The sequence below is a fragment of the Pongo abelii genome, chromosome 22, assembly GCF_028885655.2.
Source record: "Pongo abelii isolate AG06213 chromosome 22, NHGRI_mPonAbe1-v2.0_pri, whole genome shotgun sequence".
NCBI lineage: Eukaryota > Metazoa > Chordata > Mammalia > Primates > Hominidae > Pongo > Pongo abelii.
This window is the reverse complement of record NC_072007.2, coordinates 49,503,162-49,531,088: the sequence shown is the minus strand read 5'-3', so window position 1 is coordinate 49,531,088 and position 27,927 is coordinate 49,503,162. Positions and strand designations below refer to the sequence as shown.

Here is a 27,927-nt window from a genome sequence, read left to right as displayed (position 1 = left end):
AGAAAACTGTATTGTGATGAGCTAGATTAGTTGTAGTTCCAGAACAAAAACAAAAATTCAGAGTTGTGTGGTGCCCATCATTGAGTAAAGTGAACCCTAAAAATGAATAAGCTAGTGAACTAGTTCATGGAATTATTTCTGATGGTCTTTTGACCTGATGCTGCCATACTGCAGTGTTACCAGCTCCCCCTAGAAAACGGAACTGTTTAAAAACACAGCAAGTTACAAAAACCATTTTATTCTACAGCCATTGGGATACTTCAGTTTATGGGATGTTTTTGGAAACTTCTGCTTTGGGAGGGATGAAGATCATTGATAAATGTTATTTGCTTTCTGAGTTTTGGGGTCATTTCATTGCTTATCAATGAAGGGCAGACAGAGGAGAGAATATCTCAAGTCTTTTCTGATAAAAGGCTTGCTTGAGGGAGCTTATAACTTGCACCTAGAGGGTTTACTTGCTTTGTGGATTTGATTTATCCACCAACCACAGCAACCAATAATGTCAAGATTCTAGGAGTTTATGAAAGAGGCTAGTATGTTTTCATTTTGAGTCAGACATTCTTTTCTCATTCTCAAATCTGTTTTAAATGCTCCAATTTTAAAAATGCCGATGAAAATTTTGTAATGCTTCTGTAGTAATCGTGCAGTTTACTTTGAATTTAGGAAATTTTTTTTATTTTTTTTGTATGATGAAATATTGTGCAGAATCAATAAGGTAGCTTAAAAATTAAAAAAGTCTAATTAGAATATGATTAATCCTTAAAATGTAGAAACTAGAGATTGTGTTGAGTCAGAACTGTTATGTTTGTATGCAGGTTTCTATTCACCACATACACCATCTTAGAATACACACATATCTGTGAGTTATAATTTAAAGTGGTCATCCAGGTAAATGATCATGGAGTGCTACTACAGATGTACAATTTTACACTACTGATGTATTCTTGCCATACCCAAATAGGGAATCACTTCCAGGAAAACAACAGTCCTCAAGCACTCAATGACTTTGTGAACACATGACTGAAACAAGAATCATCTGAGACAGTAGGACTGGTGGGATTCTACTGACTTCTTAGTATCACATGGCACCATCACAAATGTATTGTTAGAGCAGCAACATCCAGAGTTCTTAAGCTTGCAGCCTAACACACAAATTTGACTTCTAACCCTGAAATATCCTATATATATTTCTAAAACTGTTTGTAGTTTTCTTGAGAATAAAGCACTTTATAATTTACCGAGTTTTCAGTAATAAAATTAACACTGACTTGAAAGTATGTATTTAAAAAAATTCTCCACACTTTTCTGTCTTCCTCAGATTGTTTTTATCCTTATTCTATGAAATTCCTGTTTTATTGTCTAAGACTTAAGAGATTCAGCTTTATCAAGTTAGAGTACAATGTAATTCACAAATTCTCCCTCCTTTGGGCATAGTTACTGAAGTTCAAATTTCCTTAAAAAGTATTTTTAAAAAACCTGATTTTAGTTTTTTTTTTTCTGCAGAATCTTAACTTTTCCATTATTCCAGATGACAAACATTTATTAAAATGTGTTAGAATTAGTATTTACTAGGTTCCTAAATTGTCAGTATAGGTACTTTGATCACACATCAAAATGGAATTTCTGCAATGTAAAGCATTTTGTTACAAATTGTAGTTGAAATAGAATTTTATCTACTATTCGACTGGATGAATAGGTTGTTGGGAATGAACCAGTTATCTATTCTTTTCTTCCAAATGCAAATGGTGCAGCTAGTTGATAACAGTATATTCTCATCCTACTATAAAGTGCAAATTTCACCTTAATTTTGCATATTTTAAAATTTCTGTTTACCCTTTGTAGCATATTTATATTTTAGCATTTGCTAACATTGATTTAATGTGTTAAAGATTCATTTTGGATATAGGGTTGACTTGTTGGAGATACTAGTTCATAATTTTAAAATTCCCAAGAAAAGTGTCTTTGAAAGTGGTAAACACACTGCACTTTAAGCCACTTCTCTTCCCACAGAGCCCAGCTGAAGGAGGTAAGGGCATGCTGCATGAGAGTCATGCCGTGATGAGCATCTTACTCTGGTAAAATGCCATTTACAATGCCTGGAGACTGAACACTGAACAAACATAGTGCCCTTAGAAATAGAATTTCACTAGAAAAGCATGTGAATCACATAAGTTGGCAAAAGGAACTGATGTGTATGTGGTGGGGTTGCTTTGAATAAAGTATTTCCTAACCTATTCTGGGGAGAACACTTAACTGATCTTAGAGAAGTGTGATATCAGTTTCATAGACTTACGGAAAAATCTGAAGTGCTTGCACTGTGAGGGCAGAGGCCTGCCTCATTAATCTAGCTGTATGAACATGTCAGTCCACAGAAGCAGTTTTTACCTGTACTCATCTGCCCTTCAGTCAGCTTAGTGACAGAAGGGCAAACATCTTCACAGAAGAAAAAGTTCAGAAGGTTGGCATTGGTAGTTTCATTGCTACAGAATAATCGTGTTACTTGATAGTATTTGACTAAAAGAGCTCTCATTTTCTAGTACTTAGTAGTAAAAAGAATGTGGTGGAGCCCTCCAGAAGTTATTTCAGTGATCTACAGCCTGACCTTTTGAATGCTAAGTGTCTGGAAACTTCAGGCAGGGTCCTACAAAACAAACTGCCATCAAGATTGGTGTGTACCATGAAGGCAGTTTTAGTTTGACTGTTCATGGCTGCAAGAAAGACCTAAAATTCAAGGGCCCGTGAACTTCACATACGTAAAAGGAATATCACTTCTGTTGTAGAAGAGTACTAATTAGACTTGTTTGTGAAATTTGAATATGTGGCTTTGAGACACTGGTAACAATAAACATATCTGAGCCCTCCTAAGTTTGGTCAGCACAGAGTAGGAGGTCTGGCATCATGTGGCTGTGCACAGCTCCAGTGTGATTTCAAGCCCCCTCTAAAAACTTGCCTTAGTCTGCATGAAGGACTTCACTCTCCAAAGTGCTTTTTGTCTGGCAAATCCCTTCATGATTTTCATCTCTCGTCTAAAAGCTTCCTTAAAGGAAGCCTTTCTTGATCCCTTAGGCTAGGTTAGGTTTCCAGTCTGTGTTCTCATAGCACTCTGCACTTTTTGGTTCCTTAAAGCAACTCTATGTGTTATTTTTTAGAATTTTAATCCGAATCTCATGGGTGTCACATACCTAGGTCAGAAAATACTGGAACAATGAAATTAAGATTTAGTAATTCAAATTATGTAAAATGCTAATATATATGTTTTTGGATTAGCAGCTTTATGATGCCGATGCTGAAGGAACTTTTCACCCCATTCTTACAAGTCTGCTACTGTTTTAAGTGACATCCTTACAGTTGTAGATAAGCAAATGTAAGGTTATATCAATGTCAAGCCCTTAGTATCACATTTTAAAATTTATCATTTAGCAGTATGACTTTTAAATTTATTGTTTCCGAATGAGTGTTGTTGAGGAATGTTAGCAGTAGTAAAATCTTGTTACAAGATTTTTGCATTTACATGAACTTTCACTCATTTTTCAGAATTTGTTCCTAGAGACAGAGAACCCAATACAAAAGTGAGAACATGTATGCATAATCAGAAGGATGCAGTGCAGATGCCTAGTGAAACTCTGAAAGCAAAAATGGTACCTGAGAAAGTTCCCCGCAGATGTGCTACTGTTGCTGCAAATAAAATAAAGATAATGAGTAATCTAAAAGAAACGATCTCAGGACCAGAAAATGTCTGGATTAGGAAGAGTAGCAGAAAACTGCCCCATCGAAATGCTTCTGCTGCGGCTAAGAAAAAATTACTGAATGTTTATAAAGAGGATGATACAACCATAAATTCTGAAAGTGAAAAAGAGCTAGAAGATATTAATAGAAAAATGCTTTTTTTAAGGGGGTTCAGATCCTGGAAAGAAAATTCACAATAGTGACTATGAGAATGTAGAAGTGGTATCTGAAAACAATTGGTACACAAGTAAACTGGCAGTTACATTCTGCTCCCAGCTCTAAAATTACTCCCTTATTGGCATCTTTGGAGGAATTTTCTAAAAGCCATAATCCAGTGGGTTCCTCCCAGTCAGCTCTTGTACAGACACGTGCTCTAGGGAATTCTGAGGAGGAAATAGATTGCGGAGTCTGTAGGTGGAGAGGTGGAAAGAAAAGACAAATGGCCTGCTGTAAGACTACTATTCCTTTCCAGAATGGAAGGCCTTGAAGACATGATTCCTTAGAGGAAGAATATAATGGGAAGTGTACAGGCTAGGAAGAACTTGGAGTGAACAAATTTCAAAATCTTAACCTGATGATAATTTTCAGGGTTCTCCATTACAGTGTAAAAATTCAGACCATGACAACTATGGTGTCATGAGGAAAAAAAATCAGGCACTTTTCCAAAGGAAGTGCTAATGGGCCTATTTGACTTCTGAGTGAAGCAAAAACTCTACCCAGATCCAGTCCCTACAATTCACATCCCCAAAGGTCAAAAACAAACTAGGAGGACCTGGGAATTTTAGCTGGAGATACTGATTATTGAGTTCTGAAGCAGAGTGTTGGAAATAGGCAATTAGAGAAAGTCCATTGATGTCATTTTGTTGATAATATTGCAGTTCATACTGAATGACCACTTGATATGACTAATTCAGGGAATATATATTTTTCTATGAAAGCTATGAATGTTACTATCACGGCTTTTCCTTATTTTTACTTTTATGTAGCAGCATTTACAGAAATGCCAAAAATGTGCCTCATTAAGAGGCAGGTCTTAGTTAGATAAAAATAAAATGTATAGCTTAAGATCAAAACAGTCATATTTTTAGATACAGTGAAATCTTTTCTCTACAGCACCTTGAATACTTAGAGTAAACTTATTACAATCTCATCCCAACAAACTTTAATGGTAGCATGTTTGGCCTATTTCATTGTGGCCTCCGCTAGGATTAGAAAATTTGGTCGTGGTATAACAAAGAAGTGTATTTACAATAGGATTTAATTTGCTGTTAATATGTATTTGTTGAAATTAAAATTGCCAGATTAAATGAATGTACTGTCACATCTTTTTAACATAGTAACGTGTTATTGGAAAAATTAAGTTGTTGAAAGTAAGTTGTTTTCCCATTTAAAAATATCTGAATATATGATTTGCACGTGTAAATCTGAAAAACTAAACTAAGAAACCTAGGGTTTTCTATTTCTTTTTTAAGTCAAATGCATTTTTTTTGTTATACAGATGAACCAAGTGTCTAAAATACTTGAGAAATTTGTGGTTGCATGTCTGTTTTAAAAAAAGGCTTTTTGTTTTTTAGCATAAGCCAGAATATTCTAACCTACTAAGTCTGTGTCCTTTGCTCCTTTTGTAGTATACTTTCGTCTAAATTACTGATCCCCCAGTATGTTGATACACAGGTGAGAAAGGGAAGAATTCCTAATAAACTGCTATTACTTTTAGGTGCATGGGGTTTGATTTTTGAGCTCTAATGAAATGCTTAAACTTCTTTCCAGTTCAAATTTTACACTTAATTTATAATATTGAGTATATTATGTCCTCAACAAGTAACTATAAAATGAAATTCTTAACTCTCGGTGAAGACTATTTTATGCAAAGTTTTTTTTTTTTTTTTTTTTTAGCAATTTCAGTGTAATGAAAGAATTTAAGCTTTGAATTTATAATTTGCTGTGGTGGGGTTAATTTGTCAGTATTTGAGATTGTATTATCAGTCTTGCATAATGAATCCTTTTTTGGCTAAGTATTTAATTCGAACATATTTGCCTTTTTAAAAAGTGCTTGGCCTAAACTTACTGTAACTGCATGAAATAAGCATTTACTTAAAACTTAACATTGTAAAATTGTTCTCTCTGAAATGTGTGCAGAATTTAAATCATGGCCAAATGTATTACTATTACCCTATTTACAGTAATTTGCTTTGCAGAAAATATTTCTTCATCATGCAACTGTGAAATCAAATTGAAGATCTTACTGGTAAAAATGACAAATTAACAAAAGGACTAAGACAAGTGGTGCCCAAACAACCTTTTTATTCTGCAGTTCCATCATTATAATAGACCAGTTAACCCAAGAGTCCTAATGTTTTAAAACATCATTGTGGTAATCTTGTTTATTCTATCTCACTAAGGATATCCAAAGTTTCCTAAGCTCTTACTGGCTAGCAATTTAGTCTTTAATTTTATTGCTAAATGTTCAAATTTTGCTTCCAAACTCACTTTTTTTTTTTTTTTTGCAGATGTGTACATCTGCTAAATACTAATTTTATGTAAATGATTTTGTTATTTTTCCACATCTTAAAATGTTTCTAACAGCTTTGAGATTTTATCTCAACAGGCTCTCTCTGACCCCAAAGTAGTACTTACCTTCGTGACTACTGACAAAAGTCACAAAATGCAGGCGATGTCATGTATTTCGGTACAACTAAATCTAGGAAACGGTTTTTATTTTTCATTGCACTGCATATTTTCATTTTCATTTAAATTATGTCCCCTTTTTCTCTTGCTTGAAACAGTGCTCCTCGAACTTTGTCTTCCAGCACATTTTAAAGAGAACCAATTAAAGAACAATCACACATTCTGCTTATTAAAGGCTATTTAACAAGAAACATTTTGTATTAGAAAATGGCCAAGTTTAAAACACTATTTTTTACATTCTCATAAAAATGTTTTTTAAATCGCCTTGACAATCATCAGCTTTTGAAATGTGAATTCCTATTGCCAGAGTAAAGGTCTCGTTTTTATACCACCACGAAGCGCTGTATTTCTTGCCGCACTTGCGTCCGCCCGTGCCCGCTGTCTGAGGGCGCGCCTGGCTACGGGGGCCCTCAGTACCACCGTGCCGCCACCTACCTGGGCAGTCGAAATTTGGAGCGGGTGCTCAGTACACTAAGGCTCCCCCAGTCTCTCCTAACGCAGAAGAAAAATGGAAACGGACGAGGAGGGAAGGGCCTCACAGCCCCCGAACGCCAAGGCCAGCGGGGCTGGCCCCGCCCCTGCACCCCTGGTTCCGCTACCGCCACGACCGGAGGCCCCGCCCTCCTCTCGCCCCCCCCGCCCTCCTCTCGCCCCCCCCGCCCTCCTCTCGCCCCCCCCGCCCTCCTCTCGCCCCCCCCGCCCTCCTCTCGCCCCCCCCGCCCTCCTCTCGCCCCCCCCGCCCTCCTCTCGCCCCCCCCGCCCTCCTCTCGCCCCCCCCGCCCTCCTCTCGCCCCGCCCCCCCCGCTCCTCTAGCCCGCAGTCCTCCCACCTCTTGGCGCCCGCAGGGCTCAAGCTGCGAATGCAAGCCTTTGGCGGCCGGACGCGGTGCCGGAGGCCTGTAATCCAAGCACTTTGGGAGGTCTGAGGAGGAGGATCGCTTGAGTCCTGGAGTTCGAGACCAGTCTGGGCAACATAGCGAGACCCCCCCCTCCCCCACACCGCCAATCTGTAATTTAAAAACAAAAAAGCTGCGGGGACTGCTGGCCCAGGGAGTGACAGCGCGGGCGGTCGGTGTAGAGGGCGTGGCCGCGAGCTCAGGGTGTGCCTGGGGGCGAGCCCTGCGCGGGGCGGGACGTAGCGCCCTCGCGGTGGGGGTGTGGCTGCGAGTTCGGGTTGTGCGCGGAGGGCGTGGCCTGTGCGGGGCGGGACTTATTGCCCGCGCGGTGAGGGAACGTGGTCTCGCGGAAGCTGGCGTGCGCCGTACGGCGGCGCTGCAGTTGTGTTCAGCCGGTCCCGAGGCGGCTATGGCGGCCACGTTCTTCGGAGAGGTGGTGAAGGCACCGTGCCGAGCTGGGACTGAGGACGACGAGGAGGAGGAGGAGGAGGAGGAGGAGGAGGAGGAGGGGCGGAGGGAGACGCCCGAGGACAGGGAGGTGCGTCAGCAGCTGGCGCGGAAGAGGTGAGGCACCCGGATAAGGGCAGCGCGCTCACCGCAGCTGGAAGGTGCGCGGGCCTGGCAGCCGCGACGGCGCCTAAGGCCGGGGGTCCGCGGTCTTCCGAGTGGCCCCCCGGTTGCCGCCGCTTTGTGGCTCTGCTTGGGCCCTGGGTCTCAGTGAAGCCGCGGCGTCCGGCGGCGCCAGCCCCAGGTGTGTGCGGTTTTCGCGTGGATCCGCTGGCGTTTCGTGGAGTCCAGGGTGAAGCCGCTGTGGGAGGGCTGGGTTCAGATCCGTTCTTTAAAGGCTTCCTGGAGCTTTTCTGGAGTCTTGGTGTCTTGCGGATTCGTGATCTTTCCGCTTGTCACCTTGTCTTGGGCCGCAGCCCTCCCGCGGGGCCCACCACGTTTGTCGTGGATTGTTCACGGACACACCAATTCCCTCGAAACTTTTTAAACCTCCACCCCACACTTCAATTAGCATAATGTGTCAGTAGCCGATGAACACTCCTTAAAAAAATTGTTTCCAAACACACAGAAATGTGGGAGAAAATAGTCAAGTGAGCCCTGACCCCTACACAACCAGGTAAATTCAACAGGAAGATTTTGCCACGTTGATTTTCTCTCCCGCCACTCCTAAGCGAATTCCAGTCATCATGGCCTTTCACCTCTACATTTTTCAGAATACATCTCAAACGTTTTAGGGATTTTCTTACATATGCTATTATCACCCCTAACAACACTAATTTTCCACTATCATTTCATAGTCCGTGCTCACTCACGTTTACCTAGTTTTTTCAAACATGACCATTTTACAGTGGTCTGTGTGAATGAGAATCCTAACAAGGTCCACAGGTTACATTTAGACTGTCACTTCATTTAGAGCAACCCCTCCTAAGAGACAGGACTGGTTGTCCTGTCCAGTGCCCCACACTCTGAATTTGTCTGATAGCTTCCTTGTGGTGTCACTTAACGTCTGTATCACCTGCATGTCCTGTAAATGAACGTTCATTTGGAGGCTTGGTGAGATTCACAAAGTTTTGTCGGCAAGAATGCTTCTACCAAGTGGTGCTTTCTGTTTCTTGTTGCAGGCTATCCCCAGCTGTCTCACTTTTAGGCATGCTAAGATTGGTCCTTGGGTCAGGTGGACAGCCTGATCACTATTTTAGAGTTCTCCGTAAACACGTATGCAATAGTTTTATCTGTTGGTTATCATTGTCCGAGTCCATCGTTTTCTGAGGATATTATATTCTTTATAAAACTAACGTGCATTTTATTTATTGTAAATCACACATATAGTGCCCTTTTGCCATGGTACTGTTTGTATTGAAGTTGCTTTAGTTTCATCTTGTTTCTTGTGTTAGGGAGGTGCGGCTCCTTCGAAGACAGACAAAAACATCTTTGGAAGTTTCTTTGCTAGAAAAATATCCGTGCTCCAAGTTTATAATTGCTATAGGAAATAATGCAGTAGGTAAGTGAAAATGCAGAAGACTTAGTCATTTTTTTGAAAGAATGAAATATAAAGTTACTTATTTTCTTCCATCATAAAAGATTTAAAATGTTTAGTACTTTAAAAAGCCACAGTAGAGTGATTGTATTTCTGAGGAAAATCTCTCTCCTGTTCCTGTTGCATCATTTTTGTTTTGTTTTGTTTTTGGTAGAGATGGTTTCTCGCTGTGTTGCCCAGGCTGGTCTTGCACTCTTGTCCTCAAGTGATCCTCCTGCCTCAGCTTCCCAAAGAGCTGGGATTACAGGTGTGAGCCACAGCACCTGGCCTGCACTATCTTTTTAATAAACTGAAAAAATCAGATTTAGGCTGTGTGCATTGGCTCACATCTGTAACCCCAGCTCTTTGGGAGGCCAAGGCAAGAGGATCACTTGAGGCCAGGATTTGACACCAGCCTGGGCAACATAGTGAGACCGTGTCTCTACAAAAAAATAAAAAAATGAAGCCAGGCATGGTGGTGCTTGCCTGTAGTCCTGGCTACTCAGGAGCCTGAGATGGGAGGATTGCTTGAACCCAGGATTTCGAGGCTGCAGTGAGCCGTGATCCTCCCACTGATCGTGCTCCAGCTTGGGTAACAAAGCAAGACCCCAACTCAGAGAAGAGCTTTAAAGAAAATGTTTTTAGCTTCAGGAACTTAAAACTCAAGGAGCTGTTTCTAGTGTGTTGAGGTATCCCGGTTTATGTTAATGTTTTTGAGTTAATAGACTCCTTTGAGAACACAAAACTCTAAAGACAGTAATAATTATCAACATGTTTAAGTACTTAAGTTCTAAGGTCCTTGCATGTATTAATTCTCTTGGTGGATTAAAGTAAAAACAGTGTAGAGTGCAGCTAGGACAATGTACATTTACAAATACACACATAGACCTTTATATTTTTAGCGTGTTCACAGGCTGTGATGAGAACATTCAGGAAACCCAGTTAAGATTCCTTCCTCTGTAAGGTACCCGTAGTGCTTGTAGAACATAGTAAGTACATGATGGCAAGTAACTATGGCCTCATTTATATAAAGTTCTGCTGGCCTAAAGTTTTTCAGAAGAGTATTAACCCGTGAGCGTGTGGTAGAAAGTCTGTCAACAAACCTGCCTTCTTGATCCCTAGCTCTAGGATTGTCTTACTCAGGGTGTGTGGCCTTTTACTTCTTGGGGGCCTCAGTTTCTTTTTCTGTATAATGGTGTGGTATTAAGTAGATGGTCTTGAATCGCTCTTTCAGCTCTCAAATTCTACAGTAACTTGAGCTTACTTTTTATTGAATAGAAAATATAGCTTGCAGAGCCAAACACTAACTTATGTGAATTGTTTTTTACAGCATTTCTGTCATCATTTGTTATGAATTCAGGAGTCTGGGAGGAAGTTGGTTGTGCTAAACTCTGGAATGAATGGTGTAGAACAACAGACACTACACATCTGTCCTCCTCAGAGGCTTTTTGTGTGTTTTATCATCTAAAATCCAATCCCTCGGTAGGTGGGACTTGTATGTTTGAAAAGTAGTTATTTAAGCATCATTTATGTTATTTACTGGTAGTATACTTTAGTATGGCAAGTCTTTCAGTTGCTCTGTCAGTGTGCACTTTTTCTGATACTAATCACCAGTAGTGGTTTGACTGTTAAATTTTAAAGAGAAATAAGTAGGTCAATAGTGGAACCAGGAAAATAAGTATTACCTAAGTGTTGTCATTCACATGTTACATATATGGTGATAGTTTGGGGTGTGTATAAAACTTACTTGATGAAAAGCGTGGAACTTGACTTTTCAGGTTTTCCTCTGTCAGTGCAGTTGCTATGTTGCAGAAGATCAACAGTATCAGTGGCTGGAAAAGGTAAGAGAGAAATGAAAACCTGTGAATGGTTAGTCTACAGGAGTTTTCATTTTTTAAGGGTTCAGTGTCTTTTAACTTAAACTTATGCAGTCAGATATTTATTTCTTTAAAATATTGTGGGAATTTCTTTTGGAATGTAAAGAATAAAAGAACTTGCTTATTTAACGTGACCAACCAGTTGGGTTTTATACTTCTGTGTCCTCCTGTCCTCAATGCTGAGGTGCAGAAGTATAAAACACAGTTGGTCCTCAGCACTGAGGACGGTAAGTCACAGAAGTATAAAACACAATTGGATTCCTCTCGCCCTTCTTTCTTTGTTTACATCACTTTAGATCTTATTAAAAGGTAAAAGGGTTCTTAGAAATCTATCAAATCCAGACTCTTCTAGTTATAGAAGAGGACGTTTAGAACCACGGTGATTGAAACTTACCTATAAGTGTAGTAATTCCAAAAATGAATTTCATAAGAGTTATTTTTCAGGTGTCAGTGGTAGGTGGGAGAGGGAATGAATATCAGGTGTGTACTTGTGACTTTTTTCCTCTGGATGGCAGGCCTGTAGTCACTATTCTGGCACTCTGACTTCATTTACTACACATCGCAGGCCCCTTAAGTAGGTAGTGCTGGCATTACGTGTTCATCTATTCTTGTGTTGCTATAAAGAATACCTGAGGCTGGGTAATTTATAAAGAACAGAGGTTTAACTGGTTCACAGTTCTGCAGGCTGTATGGGAAGCGTGGTGCTGGCATCTGCTTGGCTTCTGCTGAGGCCTCAGGAGCCTCCAATCATGGTGGAAGGTGAAGGGGGAGCAGGCAGATCACATGGCGAGAGCATGAGAGAGAGGAGGAGCCAGCCTCTTTTGAACTACCAGCTCTAGCATGAACTGAGCGAGAAGTGAGAAGTCACGTATCACCAACAGGGTGGTGCTAGGCCGTTCATGAGGGATCTACCCCCTTATCCAGTCACCTCCCACCGGGCCCTGCCTCCAACATTGGGAATCACATTTTAACATGAGATTTGGAGGGGACAGACATCTAAACTATATCACCTTAGTTCCCTAATGAGGAAAGTGACTTGGAAAAATTGCCCACCTAGAAAGCAGAACCAAGATCAAACCCAGGTTGAGACAGCAGGTGTGTTCTGTTTCTCCAAGGCACACTCCCACCCCTGCTAGGCATGCTATTATTGTCTGTGGTGTTAGGTGAATACCTAGAAGAATGTTTCCATTCTGTAACAAAATTATATGTTTTTTTAATTTGAAATCAATTTTTTGTTAGGTTTTTGGCTCTTGTCCAAGGAAGAACATGCAGATAACTATTCTCACATGTCGACATGTTACCGATTATAAAACCTCAGAATCCACTGGCAGCCTTCCTTCTCCTTTCCTGAAAGCCCTAAAAACACAGAATTTCAAAGACTCGGCGTGTTGTCCATTGCTAGAACAACCGAATATAGTACACGACCTTCCTGCAGCAGGTGGCATTAAACTTTGTAACATTTACATTATATCTTCATTGCTTTATTGATACTGCTTTCACCATTAGAGGTCTTTTTGAGGTAGTTTATTAATGATGATTGATACCAGTATATTGCTGTTAGTCCTCAATGTCTGTAGTTACAAGTGCAGTATATTTAGTTTGAGTTTTCAGATTTTCCAGACACAGTTATTTGAGGAGCTCATGTTTCTTAACTGTTAGGCTTCAGACATACTGTGTTTCTTTTTGGTCTTTGATTATTCAGAATGCAAGCCAGTGTTAAATGTAAATTATTGGTGCATGAAAAGTTGATAAAGTACATTTTAATTATCAAAACAGAAGTTTTGAATATTGAATCTTGATAGTTGCTTTAATTTTTTTTATTACTGTCACTCACATCTGCCATCATATGACAAAGAGACTGCCATTTACTTTTCAGTGGGTAATATATTACATAATTGTTATTTATTATATGAACTGTATTAAAATAGGGTTTGGTTGGGGTTTCTTTTTGCTTTCAGTGTTTACTAGAATGAGAAGTGGCTAAATATTTCACTTTACGCATTTTGTATTTGTTATTTATATATACTTTATTATAGTCAGTAGAATTTTAATCTTTCAGCCACTTAAATCATCTCAGCTGTATTTTCAGGAAATGTAAAATTAATATTTGCAAAAGAAGAGATTATTAGGAAAATAAATTGACTTCGAAAGAAAATCTACATTATAATTGGTTCAAAATTGCAGTAAATACCTTGATTGAAAGAGGCAGCTGAGATAACTACTTTTAACAACAGCCTTTATTATTTAAAGGTGTTTAATTTAAAAGTAGCATAATAGAAAACTTACATGCTTTTTTTTTCTTGTGTATTCATAGTTCTGAGTTACTGTCAAGTATGGAAAATCCCAGCAGTTCTGTACTTGTGTTATACTGATGTGATGAAATTAGACCTAATTACAGTGGAAGCTTTTAAGCCTATACTTTCTACCAGAACCTTGAAGGGTTTGGTTAAGGTAAGGTTTTAACTCATTTAAATTAATAGCTGCATTGTTATAATCAGCTTAGTAACAAACATAAATGTACAGTGTCATTTTAAACCCTAAGCAATGCTTGGAGATCCATTCTTCTCAAAGTGAAGCTTTCTAGTCTGGTAGTTTGAATTTGATTGTCATCGTCTCTTCTGTATACGTCTGTAACTTGACGAATACTTTGTTCTTGTATGATAGATTAATGCAATGCAGTTAAATCCCAAATGTCTATGTGGACAGATGGTTTTACTGTTCAATAAGTTTCTTTTTTTTTTTTGTTCAATAAGTTTCTATAACTACTTTGCAAGGTTTTTAAAAAATTTTTTATTTAATTTAATTTTTGAGAAGGTTATTTTTGAGTATAGTATGAATCAAATTATTATAATATTTATTTACCCAATTTTACAGAGAACTGTATATGTGAAGATGAGAGAGTTACATAATGAACCTCTTCCTTACCCTTGGTTTATACCTTTGGGCTCATTTTCTAAAAAAATTGGAACATGTACATAAAAATGTTTGCCTGTAATCTCAGGTAGTTTAGGGATTCCATTGTTTTCTCTTAAGAGACTTTTTGGAAGTCCACAGCCTCTGGTTTAAGCACGGTTTCTTGAAAGAGGTTGTAACAACATTGTCCCTCAGCCCGGTTTTATTCTGGAATGGCCATTAGTTTTAAGACTTTTGTGGTAAGTTGTTGGAAGTAGCTCATTTCCCAGGTCTCATAAATTAGTTTGTTACTAGATTGTCAGCTCCTTGTGGTAATGGACCACGATTTTTAATTTTGGTATCCTAGGTTTACCACATACCTGGCATGTTGAATAAAGCCGTCAATAACCATTTGTTGAAGAGTACAGCTGTAAAACTCTAATTTAGTATACTGCAAGCTTATCTTTCAAATTAGCTAGAATCCGGGATAATCTTTCTGACACATGGAGTTAATTTATTTTTAGCATCTCTTTCAAAGTATATGCTGATTGTCTTGTTTGTTTAAATAGCCAATTGCCTCATCCCACTTAACTCAGAGATGAGTTCCCCTGGGCAGGGGCTGGGCTGTTTTGTTTACTGCTGTAGGACTGTGTGTAGCACACAGGTGTGTCATAAACATTTGGACTTGTTCTGAGACTTGGAAGTCATCTGTCATATGGGGCTTAAGGAAACTCAGCTTTTATGAATATACTTTCAAGGGGAAATTTAACTCAGCATTTTCATTTTTGCTTTGGAGATAATGATTAGCAGGAGGGTAAGATGGTGGTTCTGCAGGGGGCTGTTTGCTTAATGACCGGATACATCAGCCTGAGTCAGTTCATTGTTTCTGACCATTTAAAAGTGGTATTTTCAATAAGGTGGAGTTATTTTGAGTTCTTCCTGTGTGGCAGTTTAGTTGGATTTGAAAGACGGATGAATCTTAGGGGGTAGAAGTGTGCAGAGGGAAGCAGTGTGAGCAGAGTGGGGAAGTGTGAGGAGAGCCATGAGGAGTGTGGTGTTGGTGGAGAGGGGAGGAAGACATCTTGCGGGGAATGTCGGGCAGGTTAGAGCATAGACTTTCTCCGGAGGCCAGGAGACCATCGGAGGCCAGGAGATCATCGGCGAGTGTGGCAGGGAAAGGGCCTGTTGAACTGACTTTCCCACTTGTCTTTTTGTTGAGAAGGGGAGCGTAAAGGCCACGCCTGTCCCATGGCTGTTGTCTTTAAGTCTCGAGTGTGGAGATTGTTGGCTGGGGAGGGGGTGTTGCCTCTGCCTGAATCCCTGGGGTCTCACTGTATTCACTTTTTTCTCTCCTTTCAGAATATTCCCCAAAGCACTGAGATACTAAAGAAATTGATGACAACAAATGAGATTCAGAGTAACATTTATACATGATCTTAAACATTGTTTTGTAATGTATATTACTCGTCCATTCCTTTAAGGGGAGCAGCCTGCACTCTTTTGTAGATTACTTTTGGGGGATATATTTTGAGAATGATGAAACGGAATAAAATTGTAAAAAATTAATTGTAGTTTTAATTCCTTATTTATGGTGTTATTATTCACAACCGAAATAAGCCAGGCATTTTCCTTTTATCCACTAGGTGGGAGTATTGTTGTATTTGAATATTTTAAGGTACTATAGTTAAATTTTTATCTTATCTTATTTATTTATTTATTGAGGCTGGGTCTTGCTCTGTTGCCCAGGCTGAAGTGCAGTGTGCTGTCATGGTTCACTGCATCCTCAACCTGCTGGGCTCAAGCATTTCCCCCGCCTTGACCTTCCAAAGTGCTGGGATTACAGGTGTGAGCCACTGTGCCCAAATTTAGTTAAATTTTTCAAAGCTACAGATATCAGCAGATTGTATTCATGTGGCAAAGTGTAGTTAGGTGTAACTATTCATTGACCTGTTGGTGATTCTTAATATGTGGAAAGTTTCTGGATATTTTAGGAGTCCTGCATAAAAATTGATGACAAGGTAACAAAATTATATATTTACTAAAAATGAAACAGAAATGTGTATGTCCTCACTTTTTAGTAATATCTGACAGATAGCCTCTTCACTCAGACTTTCCTAGGGCTCTCTTTGAAGGCTGGCTGTGTGCGTATCAGCAGTTCTCTTACAGTCATGTGTTATCATTAGGAGTGTGAATGGAATCATGAACCCGGAGTAGCCACACGACTTCATAGGACCACAAACTGAACTGCATTCATGAAAATAAATTTTAAAATGGTGGAGTTAAATGCTTCTTATCTCTTCTGCTTTCTTTTTCACCTTTTTAGTTATTGAATCATTTACATACTACAGATTTAGAGTACTTACCCATTTATGTTTTCTAGTTCCAGTTCATTTACTGTTTTTGGTAATGATTAGAAGTAGGGTAAGGAGATACTGTGTTCTGACTCCTTCTTGAGTAAACTTGGTTTCCTTTACATAATCAAATATTGGAAGTCTTGTGCATAGTGTATTTACGATGGGATCTAAGCATTTCCTTTGTTGCAAAAAAAGTTTTCATTCATTCAGAAGTGTGCCTGCAGAGCCCTGAGGTAACATCATATGACCTGGAATCTGGTCCTAGCTGGAGCTAGATCCTCTTCTTGTGCTGAGGGTCAGTGTGGTAAGTAAGGAAGAGTGATCTTGGAAAAGCGGACTGTGTTCAATCCCAGGCCAGCCCTTACAGGCCAGGTGACTTTGGGCAGATGCCTTGAAGCTTCCTGAGCAACAGTTTTCTCAGCTGTAAACTACAGATAATACTGGTGACAATACTCCCTGGGTGGTTATCTACTTCCCTTGGGGTCCAGGTTTTCATCTGCTTAATGAAGGAGATTCTCTGCTTGCTTTGCTGAATTGTGAGAATAATGATATAAGAATGCTTTTGAAGAACTGTAAGGTGGTATTTCCATGTTGGCACACCTTTGTGTGCCCCACCTCAAAGATGCTGACTGTGATGTTTGGTAAGAAAGGAGTGGGGAGCTGCTTTGGGGGCAGCCGGAGCTCTCACTCTTCATTCCTTCTTGTACTTCCTCTTGCTAACTGGTGAACCACGGAGCTCAGCAGTGTCAAATGGCTAAAAGTGGAAGTAGTTGGGGGACAAGTTTTGCATCAGCAGTAATCCTGGGAGAACCCTAGAAGCAGATAACTCTGGGCATTGTAGTTTTTAATAATTTTGATGAGGAAAGATTCATAATTGCTTCAGACTGCCCAGGAGTAAACCTCTTCTTGTGATAAGAAGTAGGCAGCGGGTGCAGGAGGTTGGCTGTCAGTGCAGCAGAGCCACGTTAGGGCCAGATAGCAAGCCAGGCACAGTGGTGCTTATCCGTAGTCCCAGCTACCTGGGATGCTGGGGCAGGAGGATCGCTTGAGCCCAGGAGTTCGAGTCTAGCCTGAGCAGACATCAGGCCTGGGTAGGTTTCCCATTCAAAGGAGAGTACCTGAAGAAAACAAGCAATACAAAGGATAGAAACAGCATTAAAAATGCAGAAGAAGAGCATTCTGTTGAAAAACATGACTGTAGGAAACAGCTATTTTTTAAAAGTCAGGAACCCCTGCTTTTTCCAAAAGCAAATAATGAGATGTATGAGAAGCAGCAGCTAGCTGAAAGGAAATTTAAAAAATTTCATGGAAAAGATTTTAACAGAAGCAAAACTTCAACTTTAAAATTAAAATCTGTATTATATAAAATAACAACAGATAGTATGCGATCTAAGCTGTATGTATATTCCATATATATAAAATAGGGTATAATACAAAGCCATTATGTGGAGGACTAACTTGAGATGGTGTCCTAAGATGCAGGACAGAAATGGAGAAGTAACAGATGACACAGACAAGACAGTATATGCCCAGTATATTAGAGCAGTCCAGAGAGAACCAGTAGGATGTGTACTGTCATGCACCACATAAGGACATACCGGTGGTGGACCGCATGTAGACGGGTCCTATAAGATCGTATGGAACTGAAAAATTCCTATCGCCTGGGCTGTGGTAGCCATCCTAAGGTCAGAGCTCATGTGTTACTTGTGTTTGTGGTGTTGCTGGTGAAAACACGCCTACTGTGCTGCCAGTTTAAAGGTCCAGCACATGCAATTATGAACAGTACATAATAAATGACTATGCTACTGGTTTATGTACATCCTATTTTTTGCTATTTTAGAGTGTATTCCTTCTACTCGTAACAAAAAAGTGAACTGTAAAACAGCCTCAGACAGGCCCTTCCGGAGGTATCCAGAAGCAAGCATTGTCATCACAGGAGATGACAGCTCCATGTGTGTTATTGTCCCTGAAGACCTTCCAGTGGGACAAGATATGGAGGCGGAAGACAGTGATATGGATGATTCTGACCCTGTGTAGGCTAGGCTGATGTGTGTGCTGAGTCTTAGTTTTTAACAAAAAGCAAAAAACAAAACTTTTGAATGGAAAAAAGGTTATGGAATAAGGATATAAAGAAAAAATATTTCTGTACAGCTGTACAGTGTATTTGTGTTTTAAGCTAAGTTATTAGAAAAGAGTCAGAAAGTTAAAAAAAATAAAAGTTTAGAAAGCAGAAAAGTTACAGGAAGCTGAGGTTGACACCAGCAGAGGCAGCAGCCTGAGCAGCTACAGCCTGCATTCTCTCCCACCTGCCCTGAGGTCTCTCCCTTCTTTCTCCTCCTCCACCACCTTTTCTCCTCCTTCTCCTTGCCTTTCTGCCCGCCCCTATTGTTCCACCCCTGCCCCGCCCCTGCCTGCTCTCCTTTTTCCCTCAGTCACCTCCTGCCTGGAGTTCTTGGTTTTCATCCCCACTGGCCAAAGACTTGACCACTCCAAGTCCAGCTCCCCATAGCCCTGCTTGATATGGACACTGGTATGATTGAAGTTGGATTAAATGTCATTCTCACCACCTGGCTACTTACGCATGGAAAGGAAATTGGCAGTATCATCAGAAAGAGGAGAATCAGTTAAGATGCATGAGGAGAGTGGTGCATGTATCAGCATCTCAGAAGGGAGTTGTTCTGAGAGAATTATCACCTTGGCTGGACCCACTAGTGCCATCTTCAAAGCAAGATTGGAAGAGGATATCAGTAGCTCTGTGACCAATAGCACAGCTGCCAGTAGACCCCCTGGTCACCCTGATGCTGGTGGTCCCTGCTGGTCATTGTGGCTCATTGGAAAAGGTGGTTGCAAGATCAAGGCAATACGAGAGTACAGGGCACAGGTCCAGGTGGCAGGGGATATGCTCCTCAATGCTTCTGACTGAGCCATCACTATCGCTGGGATTCCGCAGTCCATCATTGAAGGTGTTGGACAGGTCTGTGTGGTCATGTTGGAGTCTCCCCCAAGCACATGGCCATCCCATACTGGCCCAAGCTGTCCAATTTTCCGGTGATCTTTGCAAGTGATCAGGACAGGTACAGCACAGGCAGCGACAGTGTGAGCCTTCTTTCTCCACACCACTTTGTCCATGTGCCTCACCTGTGACCTGGAGGGACCACTTCTAGAGTTGACCAAGCTGTACCAGTTGACAATGCAACAATCTAGTTTTCCTACAGTAGATGGCAACGCTGGGATTCAGTGCAGGTTTGGATGCATCTGCTCAGACCACTTCTCATAAACACCATTCCAAATGATACTGGCTGCATCATCAGGCATCAAGGCACCAGAATCAATGAGATCTATCAGATGTCTGGAGCGTAGATCAAAATTGCGAACCCAGTGGAAGGACCTACTGATAGGCAGGTTACCATCGCTGGATCTGCTGCCAGCATTAGACTGGCTCAATGGCTAATCAGTGTCAGGCTGTCCTTAGGATGAGTGGCATGGGGAACAGCTGAAACAATGCAGATTCACGTACTATAACCCCTTTCTGCTGTTCACTACCAGCCACCATCCATCTGTAGTTTCTGAACAGGCAGCCATGTCAGGTTTTAAATAGTTTGTAAATTTTTGGTTTTTACACACTTATCATCCATTCCTTTATTTATTTTTTTAAAAAATGAGATGGAATCTCACTCCATTGCCCAGGCTGGTCTTGAACTCCTGAGCTCAAATGATCCTCCCACTTCGGCCTCCCACAGTGTTGGGATTACAGACATGAGCCACTGTGCCAGCCTGTCATCCACCCTTTTTTTTAAATTAAGGTGTTTTAATTCCTTTCTCTGTTCCAGTGTTGATGCTGAGATTGTATTTAGCAATATAAATTTCCCCCTGTTTTTGTAGTTGTTGTTTGTTTGCTTTTTGAGAAAGGGTCTTGCTCTGTCACCCAGGCTGGAGTACGGTGGGGCAAACATGGCTCACTGCAGCCTTGACCGCTCAGGCTCAAGCAATCCTCTCATCTCAGACCCCCAAGTAGCTGGGACCACAGGTGCATGCCACCATACCTGGCTAATTTTTGTATTTTTCAGAGAGACAGGATTTCATTATGTTGTCCAGGCTGGTCTTAAACTCGAGCTGAAGCGATCCACCTACTTCAGCCTTTCGAAGTGCCGGTATTATAGGCATGAACCACTGTGCCCAGCCCTCCCTGTTTTTGTTTTTTGGCTTATGAATTTTTCTGTTTATTATGAAAATGTAAGGGTGGGATGTTAATACATTTCAATTTAGTTCTGTAATACCAGGAATTTTTCAAAAAATTAAAAGGTGCATTGGAGCTTTTTCTTTGTGAATAGAAACTGGATGCCACAGTGAACAACAAAAAAAGGATGCGAAGATTAATTTATTATTGGAGAACAAATTTTTAAAAAGTAAATTTAGTGTAGCCTGTGTACAGTGTTGGTAAAGTCTACAGTAGTGGACAGTAATAACCTAGGCCTTCACAGTCACTCACTGACTCACCCAGAGCGACTTCTAGTCCTGTAAGCTGCATTTATGGTAAGTGCCCTATATAGGTGTGCTGGTTTTTGTTTTTTTTACCTTATGTTTACTGTATCTTTTTTATGATAAGATATGTTTAAATATGCAAATATTCACCACTGTGTTACGGTTGCCTACAATATTCAGTACAGTAACATGCTGTACATGTTTATAGACTAGGTGTGTAGTAGGCTATAGAATCTAGGTTTGTGTAAGTACACTATGATGTTTACTCAATGACAGAATCATCTAGCGACACATTTTTCAGGATGTGAAGCAAAACATGATTGTATATCTATATAGATATCAGAGAAATTGGCTTACTTGATTATGGAGGCTGAAAAGTCCCACAACAGGCTGTCTGCAAGCTGGAGACCCTGGGATGCTGGTAGTATGGCCCAGTGCAAGTCCAGAAGCCTCAGAACCAGGGAAGCTGATGGTGTAACTCTCAATCCTAGGCCAAAGGCCTGAGGGCCTGGGGTAATTGGGGAGGGGCACTGGTGTCAGTCTTGGAGTCCAAAGGCTGGAGAGCCTGGAGTTGTGATGTCCTGTTCAAGGGCAGAAGAAGGGTGACCCAGCTCCAGGAGAGAGAGAGAATTAACCATTTCTTCATCTTTTTCTGCCTGGGCCCCCAGTGGATGGATGGTTCCTGCCGACATTGAGGGAGAATCTTCCCACTCACTCCAGACTCATGCTAAACTCTTCTGGAAACACCTTCACACAGACACCCAGAAATCATGCTTTACCAACTCTCTATGCATCCCTTTGTCAACCTGGTACTAAAATCAAGCAGGAATGGCTGTACTTAGATAAAACAGACTTTATGCCAGAAGCAGTAAACAAACAGTTATTATATAATAGTAAAGAGATCAACCTAATGAGGAAATAACAACTAAATATATGCACCCAACAGTAGAGCACATGGATTTATAAAGCAAATATTTCTAGATTTAAAAAGAGAGGTAGACTCCAACACAATAATTGTTGGGGACTTCACCTCAGTCTCAGATCATCTAGACAAAATCAACAAAAACCCATTGTATTTAAACTAGACTTTAGACCAAATGGATCTAACAGACATTTGTAGAACATTTTACCCAACAACTGCTGAGTACATGTTTTTCTCATCAGCACATGGAACATTCTCCAGGATAGACCATATGTTAAGACAAAAAACAAGTCTTGACAAATTTTTAAAAATTGAAATCATGAACTGTCTTCTCAGACCACAATGGAGTAAAAATAGAAATCAGAGGAACTTTGGAAACTATACAAATACATGGGAATTAAATAACATGCTCCTCCTGAAAGATAAAAATTAATATGGAAATAAAATTCTTGAAACAAATGAAAATAGAAACAACATACTAAGACCTATGGGACACAACAAAAGGAGCTCTAGGAGGGGAGAATTTATAGCAATAAACACCTACATCAAATGAGTAGATAGATTTCAAAGAAACAATTCAATGATGCACCTCAAGGAACTAGAAAAGAACAAACCAAACTCAAAATTAGCAGAAGGAAAGAAATAGTAAAGTTCAGAGCAAATCTAAGTGAAATAAAGACTAAAAACATAGAAAGGGTCAATGAAACAAAAAGTTGGTTCTTCAAAAAGATAAACAAAATAGATAAACCCCTTGCTAGACGGTTAAACCAAGAAAAGACCCAAATAAAATAGGAAATGAAAAAGACATTACAACTGATACCACAGAAATAGAAAAGATCATCAGAGACTATTATGAATAGCTATATACTACCAAACTAGAAAACCTAGAGGAAATGGATAAATTGCTGGAAACATACAACTACTGAGATTCCAGAAGAAATAGAAAATCTGAACAGATCAGTAATGAGCAGTGTGATTAACTCAGTAATGAAAAGCCTCCGAAAAAAGAAAAGCCCATGACTGGATGAATTCACTGCCAATTTGACCAACCACATAAGGAAGAACTAATACCGATTGTTCTCAAACTCTTGGAAAAAATCAAAGAAAAAACAACTCATTCTACAAGACCACCATTTCCCTGACACCAAACTAGACAAGGACACACACAGAAAAGAACTACAGGCCAGTGTTTCTGATGAACCTTCACATAAAAATTCTCAAAAAGAACAAAACCAAAACAAAAAAACAAAAAGCAAACAATTCAACAGGATGCCAAAAAGATAATACACCATGACCAAGTATAATTTATGCCAAGGACACAAGGATGGTTTAACATACACAAATCAATAAACATGATACATCACAACAGTAGAATGAATGACAAAAACCATATGATCATCTCAATAGATGCAGAAAATGCATTTGATAAAATTCTACATCCTTTTATGATAAAAAGCTCTCAACAAACTAGGTACAGAAGAAACATACCTTAATATAATAAAGGCTATATATGACAAACCCACAGCTAACGTCATACTGAGTGGGGAAAAACTGAAAGTATTTCCTCTAAGAACTAGGGCAAGACAAGGAAGGATGCTCACTTTTACCACTTTTATTCAGTATTGTACTGGAGGTAGAGCCAGAGCAATCAGGCAAGAGAAAGGAATAAAAGGCATACAGATTTTTAAAAGAGGAAGTCAAATTGTCCCCCTTTGCAGATGACATCATCTTAACATTTAGAGAAACCAGAAGACCCTACAAGCAAAGCAAAATGCACACTTAAAGCTGATAAGCAAATTTGGTAATGTTGCAGGATACAAAATGAACATACAAAAATAGGGTTTCTATGCACCAAAAATGAACTAGCTGAGAAAGAAGGCAATTCCATTTACAATAGCTACGAAAAAAACCTAGGAATTAATTTAACCAAGGAGGTGAAAGACCTGTAGAAGGGAGATTATGAAACACCAGTGAAAGAAATTGAAGAGGACACAAACAAGTGGTAAGACATCTCATACTCATAGATTAGAAGAATTAATATTGTTAAAATGACCATGTTGTCCAGGACAATATACAGATCCAGTGGAATTCCTATCAAAATACTAATGCCATTTTTCACAGAAATAAAAAAATCCTAAAATTTGTATGTAACCAAAAAAGAGCCAGAGTATGCACAGCAATTCTGAGCAAAAAGAACAAAGCTGGAGGCATCACACTGCCTAACTTCAAAGTATATTACAAGGCTATGGTAATCGAAACAGCATGATATTGGTATAAAAATAGACACATAGACCAATGGAACCAAATAGAGAACCCAGAAATAAATTCACATATTTATAGCCAACTGAATTTTGACAAAGGCACCAAGAACATACAATAGGGAAGGACACCTTCAATAAATAGTGCTGAGAAAATTAAATATCTATATGCAGAGGAATGAAACAAGGCCCCTATCACCATATACAAAAATCAACTCACAATGGATAATAGACTTAAATATAAGACATGAAACAATAAAACTACTAGAAGAAAATATAGGGGAAACACTTTAGGACTGGTCTAGGCAAAGATTTTGTGGCTAAGACCTCAAAAGCATAGACTACTAAAAAATAGACAAATGGGACTGTATTTAAAGTGCTTCTGCACAGCAAAGGAAACAGTCAACAGAATGAAGAGACAGCCTGTTGAATGGGAGAAAATATTGGCAAACTCTTCATCAGATAAGAGACTAATATCCAGGATATGCACTAAACAACAATAAAAAAATACATCTTTTAAAAAGTGAGCCAAAAATGAGTAGACAATTCTCCAAAAAAAAAAAAAAAAAAAAAAAAAAAAAAAAAGACACACAAATGGCCAACAGGTTATATGAAAAAATGCTCAATATCATTAAATATCAGGGAAATGCAAATCAAAACCACAGTGAGATATCCTCTTACCCCAGTTAGAATGACTATTATTAAAAAGACAAAAAATAGCAGATGCTGGTGAGGATGTGGAGGAAAGGGAAATCTTATTGTTGATGGGAATGTAAATTAATACAAACACTGGAAAAGTATGAAAATGTCTCAAAAAACTAAAAGAAGAACTACTGTATGATCCAGCAATCTCCTACTGGGTATTATCCAAAGGAAAATAAATCAGTGTGTCAAAGGGATAACTGCACGTGCATGTTTATTGCAGCACCATTCACAATAGCAAAGATATGGAATCAACATAAGTGTTCATCAATGGATGAATGGATAAAGAAAATGTAATATATATACACAATGAAATACTGTTTGGCCACAAAAATAATGAAATCCTGTCATTTATAGTAACATGGATGGAACTGGAGGTCATTATAAGTGAAATAGACACAGAAAGACAAACATCATATGTTTTTGCTCATGTGCAGGAGCTAAAGAAGTTGATCTCATGGAGGTATAGAATAGGATGATACATATTAGAGGTTGGGAAGAGTAAGTGGGTGGGAGGGGGAAGGGATAAAGAGAACTAGCTTAACTGGTACAAACATACAGTTAGATAAAAGGTACAAGTCCTGTCATTCAACAAAAAAGAAGACTACAGTTAACAACAATGTATTGTATATTTTAAAATAACTAGAAGAGAGGACTTGAATTGTTCCCAACACACAGAAGTGAGAAATTCTCGAAGTGATGGACACCCCAAATATCCTGACTGGATCATTACACATTCTATGTATGTAACAAAATGTCACATGTACCCCATCAATATGTAAAATATTATGTATCAATAAAAAACAAATAGAAATCATTGTATAAGTATCCAGACAGATAAAATGATTATCTGTCTTATTCATTAACTGTTACTACCTAATGCTCACACTGAAACTTGGAAGCTTAAGACAACTAGTATTTATTTCTCATGAGTCTGTAGGTTGGATGGGTGCTGCTGCTAGTCTGGGCCATACACAGCTAATCTTGTTCATGCAACTATGTTCATGTGTCTTAGTTGAGTGGCTGGGGCCTGGCTGGTCTAGGATCATGTTGGTTGGGATAATGTGACCCTCTTACATGTGCCATTCTTCTTCCATAGCAGGTGAGCCTGGGCCTTCTCAGACCTGCCTAGACATTTCTTGTGGTGATTGTAGAGGAACAAGAGAGGAGACAGAAACATGCAAGTGCTTTTTCCAGCCTCTGCATCAAGTTTCCCATGGTCACAATGGCCAAAACCATTTGTGTGGCCACCTCCGGAGGCAGTTTGGGAAGGCACCATGAAAAGGAATAGGTATGAGGGACAGTCTGCCCTCTAACCACAATTACTCATGCCCTCCCACCGGCAAAATATGTTCATCCCAATTCTAGGACAGTCAAAGTCTCATCCAGTCATGATATCAGACTTGAAGTCCAGGATCGTGTAATCTAGGTTAGGCCCACACACATCTTCTCTTGATACAGAAACCTACAAACTAAAAAGGCAAGTTGTCTACACTCTACAAACCTAATACACAATGGTGGGACAGGGGCAGGTCGTCTGCAATAAATGCTTCCATTTGAAAAGGGAACAAATAGAACGCATAGAGCAGTCACCGGTCCATAACAATTCTGAAATTTCAGTGAGAAAATATTGGCAGCCCTCTACTCTGGGAGCAAGAGATGTTCCTTGATTAAGCCCAGTTTCTGTTCTCTGGCAGTGGCTCTCCAGTCTTATTCTTGGCTCTTTTCTGAGATGTCTTTTTTTCATCATGTGCCATGCCTGCTTCCAAAGAAATGGCCTTTGTTGCCACCTGAGGAGCTTTCTTATCCGTAGAAAGAAGAATGCCTGAAATACAATGCCCTTAAAAACATTGTGGGCTTTCTTTGTTTCTAATTATAAGCCCACTCTGTGCTCCAAAAGTCATAGAACTGAAGGGTCTGGGATTGTGCCCTACTTGCAAACTGACTGACAGATTTCATCCATTTCTGGGTTAGGGACAGATAATTTTCTTACAGGACAGCAAGAAGTGTGTGCTTCATGTTTTCGTCAGCATCCTTTGTCCCCTAAGTCCTACAGGGATGATGAAGAAGAGTCTAGGTGGAAGCTGTGTGTCACAGCTGAGGAACCTTGAACTTAGGGAATTCAAATCTTTTATGATGGACAAGCAAACCTGCCCTTTTCTCTCTTATTTTACCACATAGCAAATCTGCCGTTTGATCTAGGAGATAGCATCTCTGTCTTCTAAGACTGTTTGCTATACAAACAGCCTTGAAGAGAGAGTACTTCTGCTCTCAAGAAATGCAGAAATGTGAGTGACCCATGGAGAGTTGTATTCCAATAGTATTCACCCCTTGTATCTATACCATTCCATTAACCACTCTGATTAATCTGGCCAATAGGATTTGCTAACAGCTCAGATGTAGGTATGAATGGGAGGAACCCAGGTTGATACCAAATGTGTGGTCTGAGCAACTGGAATGGAGTTATTTTAGCTGAGATGGGGGGATGCTGTAGACAGAAACCCAGACATTCTGATTTGTATACATCAAGTTTGAGAAGTCAACTAGACATTCAAGTGGAGTTGTTGAGTAGGCAGTTGGGGAGGCTAAAAATGGGAGTTGTCTGAAGAGATCGCATATAGTGCTGTGGGCTTGGTTCAGATAACCAGGCAATGAGTACAGAGGGAGGACCAAGGGATGAACCCTGGGGCTCTGCAGTGTCACATGGTCAGATGACAGGAGATGGAGAAGAGCCCATGGGAGATAGGATGAAACCATGGTTTCCTGGTTTCCTGGAAGCCTGGTGAAGAATGTGTTGAAGCAGGAAGGATGGCTTACCTGGGTTTAGTGCAACTGATACACCAAGGAAAATGAGGATTGATGCTCAATCATTGGACTTAGCATGTACTGGTTGGTCAAATGAGTTATATATTGCATACTTTATACTGAAATCATGAGTAACAGATCAGTAATTATTTAGAGGTATAGAATTTGTAATTATATTCATGCCAGTAAATTACTAATTTGAAGGCTAGTAGTTTCTGGAGAAAAGTAAAAAGCAGAAAGAACACAAATGGCACTGTGGTTTGAATGTCTGTCCCCTCCAAAACTCATGTCGAATCTTAATTG

General features: G+C 39.9%; 2 protein-coding genes and 1 pseudogene across 8 annotated transcripts in view; all 3 read left to right on the top strand.

Annotated features, from left to right (window-relative positions):
* The window catches only part of BRWD1 (bromodomain and WD repeat domain containing 1), a 127,837-nt gene extending 121,981 nt beyond the window's left edge, over positions 1-5,856 (top strand). For all 5 annotated transcript variants that reach the window (XM_024239366.3, XM_054542520.2, XM_054542521.2 and 2 more), the window contains one exon: positions 3,535-5,856. In XM_024239366.3, the coding sequence (XP_024095134.3) occupies positions 3,535-3,926 (392 nt within the window). In that variant the 3' untranslated portion in view covers positions 3,927-5,856. The remainder of the gene's footprint in view (positions 1-3,534) is intronic.
* Positions 5,857-7,246: 1,390 nt separating this feature from the next.
* PSMG1 (proteasome assembly chaperone 1) lies at positions 7,247-15,679 on the top strand. 3 transcript variants are annotated; one of them, XM_002830683.5, is made up of 7 exons: positions 7,247-7,873; positions 9,211-9,317; positions 10,663-10,814; positions 11,111-11,173; positions 12,449-12,647; positions 13,524-13,660; positions 15,461-15,679. In XM_002830683.5, exons 1-7 carry the CDS (start codon positions 7,719-7,721, stop codon positions 15,533-15,535), a joined length of 888 nt encoding a protein of 295 aa, XP_002830729.3. In that variant the 5' UTR covers positions 7,247-7,718; the 3' UTR covers positions 15,536-15,679. The 3 variants fall into 3 exon arrangements, with proteins under 3 accessions (XP_002830729.3, XP_054398498.2, XP_054398499.1); XM_054542524.2 differs by lacking the exon at positions 7,247-7,873 and adding an exon at positions 7,919-8,060; XM_054542523.2 differs by lacking the exon at positions 11,111-11,173 and having other exon boundaries at positions 7,588-7,873.
* An 87-nt stretch (positions 15,680-15,766) lies between these two features.
* On the top strand, positions 15,767-25,336 carry LOC129052325 (poly(rC)-binding protein 2-like; annotated as a pseudogene).
* The last annotated feature ends 2,591 nt before the right edge of the window (positions 25,337-27,927 follow it).

Coding starts and splice junctions, on each gene's coding strand:
- PSMG1 (XM_002830683.5), top strand. CDS start 7,719: ATGGCGGCCACGTTCTTCGGAGAGGTGGTGAAGGCACCGTGCCGAGCT. Junction 7,874..9,210: donor CAGCAGCTGGCGCGGAAGAG/GTGAGGCACCCG, acceptor TTCTTGTGTTAG/GGAGGTGCGGCTCCTTCGAA. Junction 9,318..10,662: donor TATAGGAAATAATGCAGTAG/GTAAGTGAAAAT, acceptor TGTTTTTTACAG/CATTTCTGTCATCATTTGTT.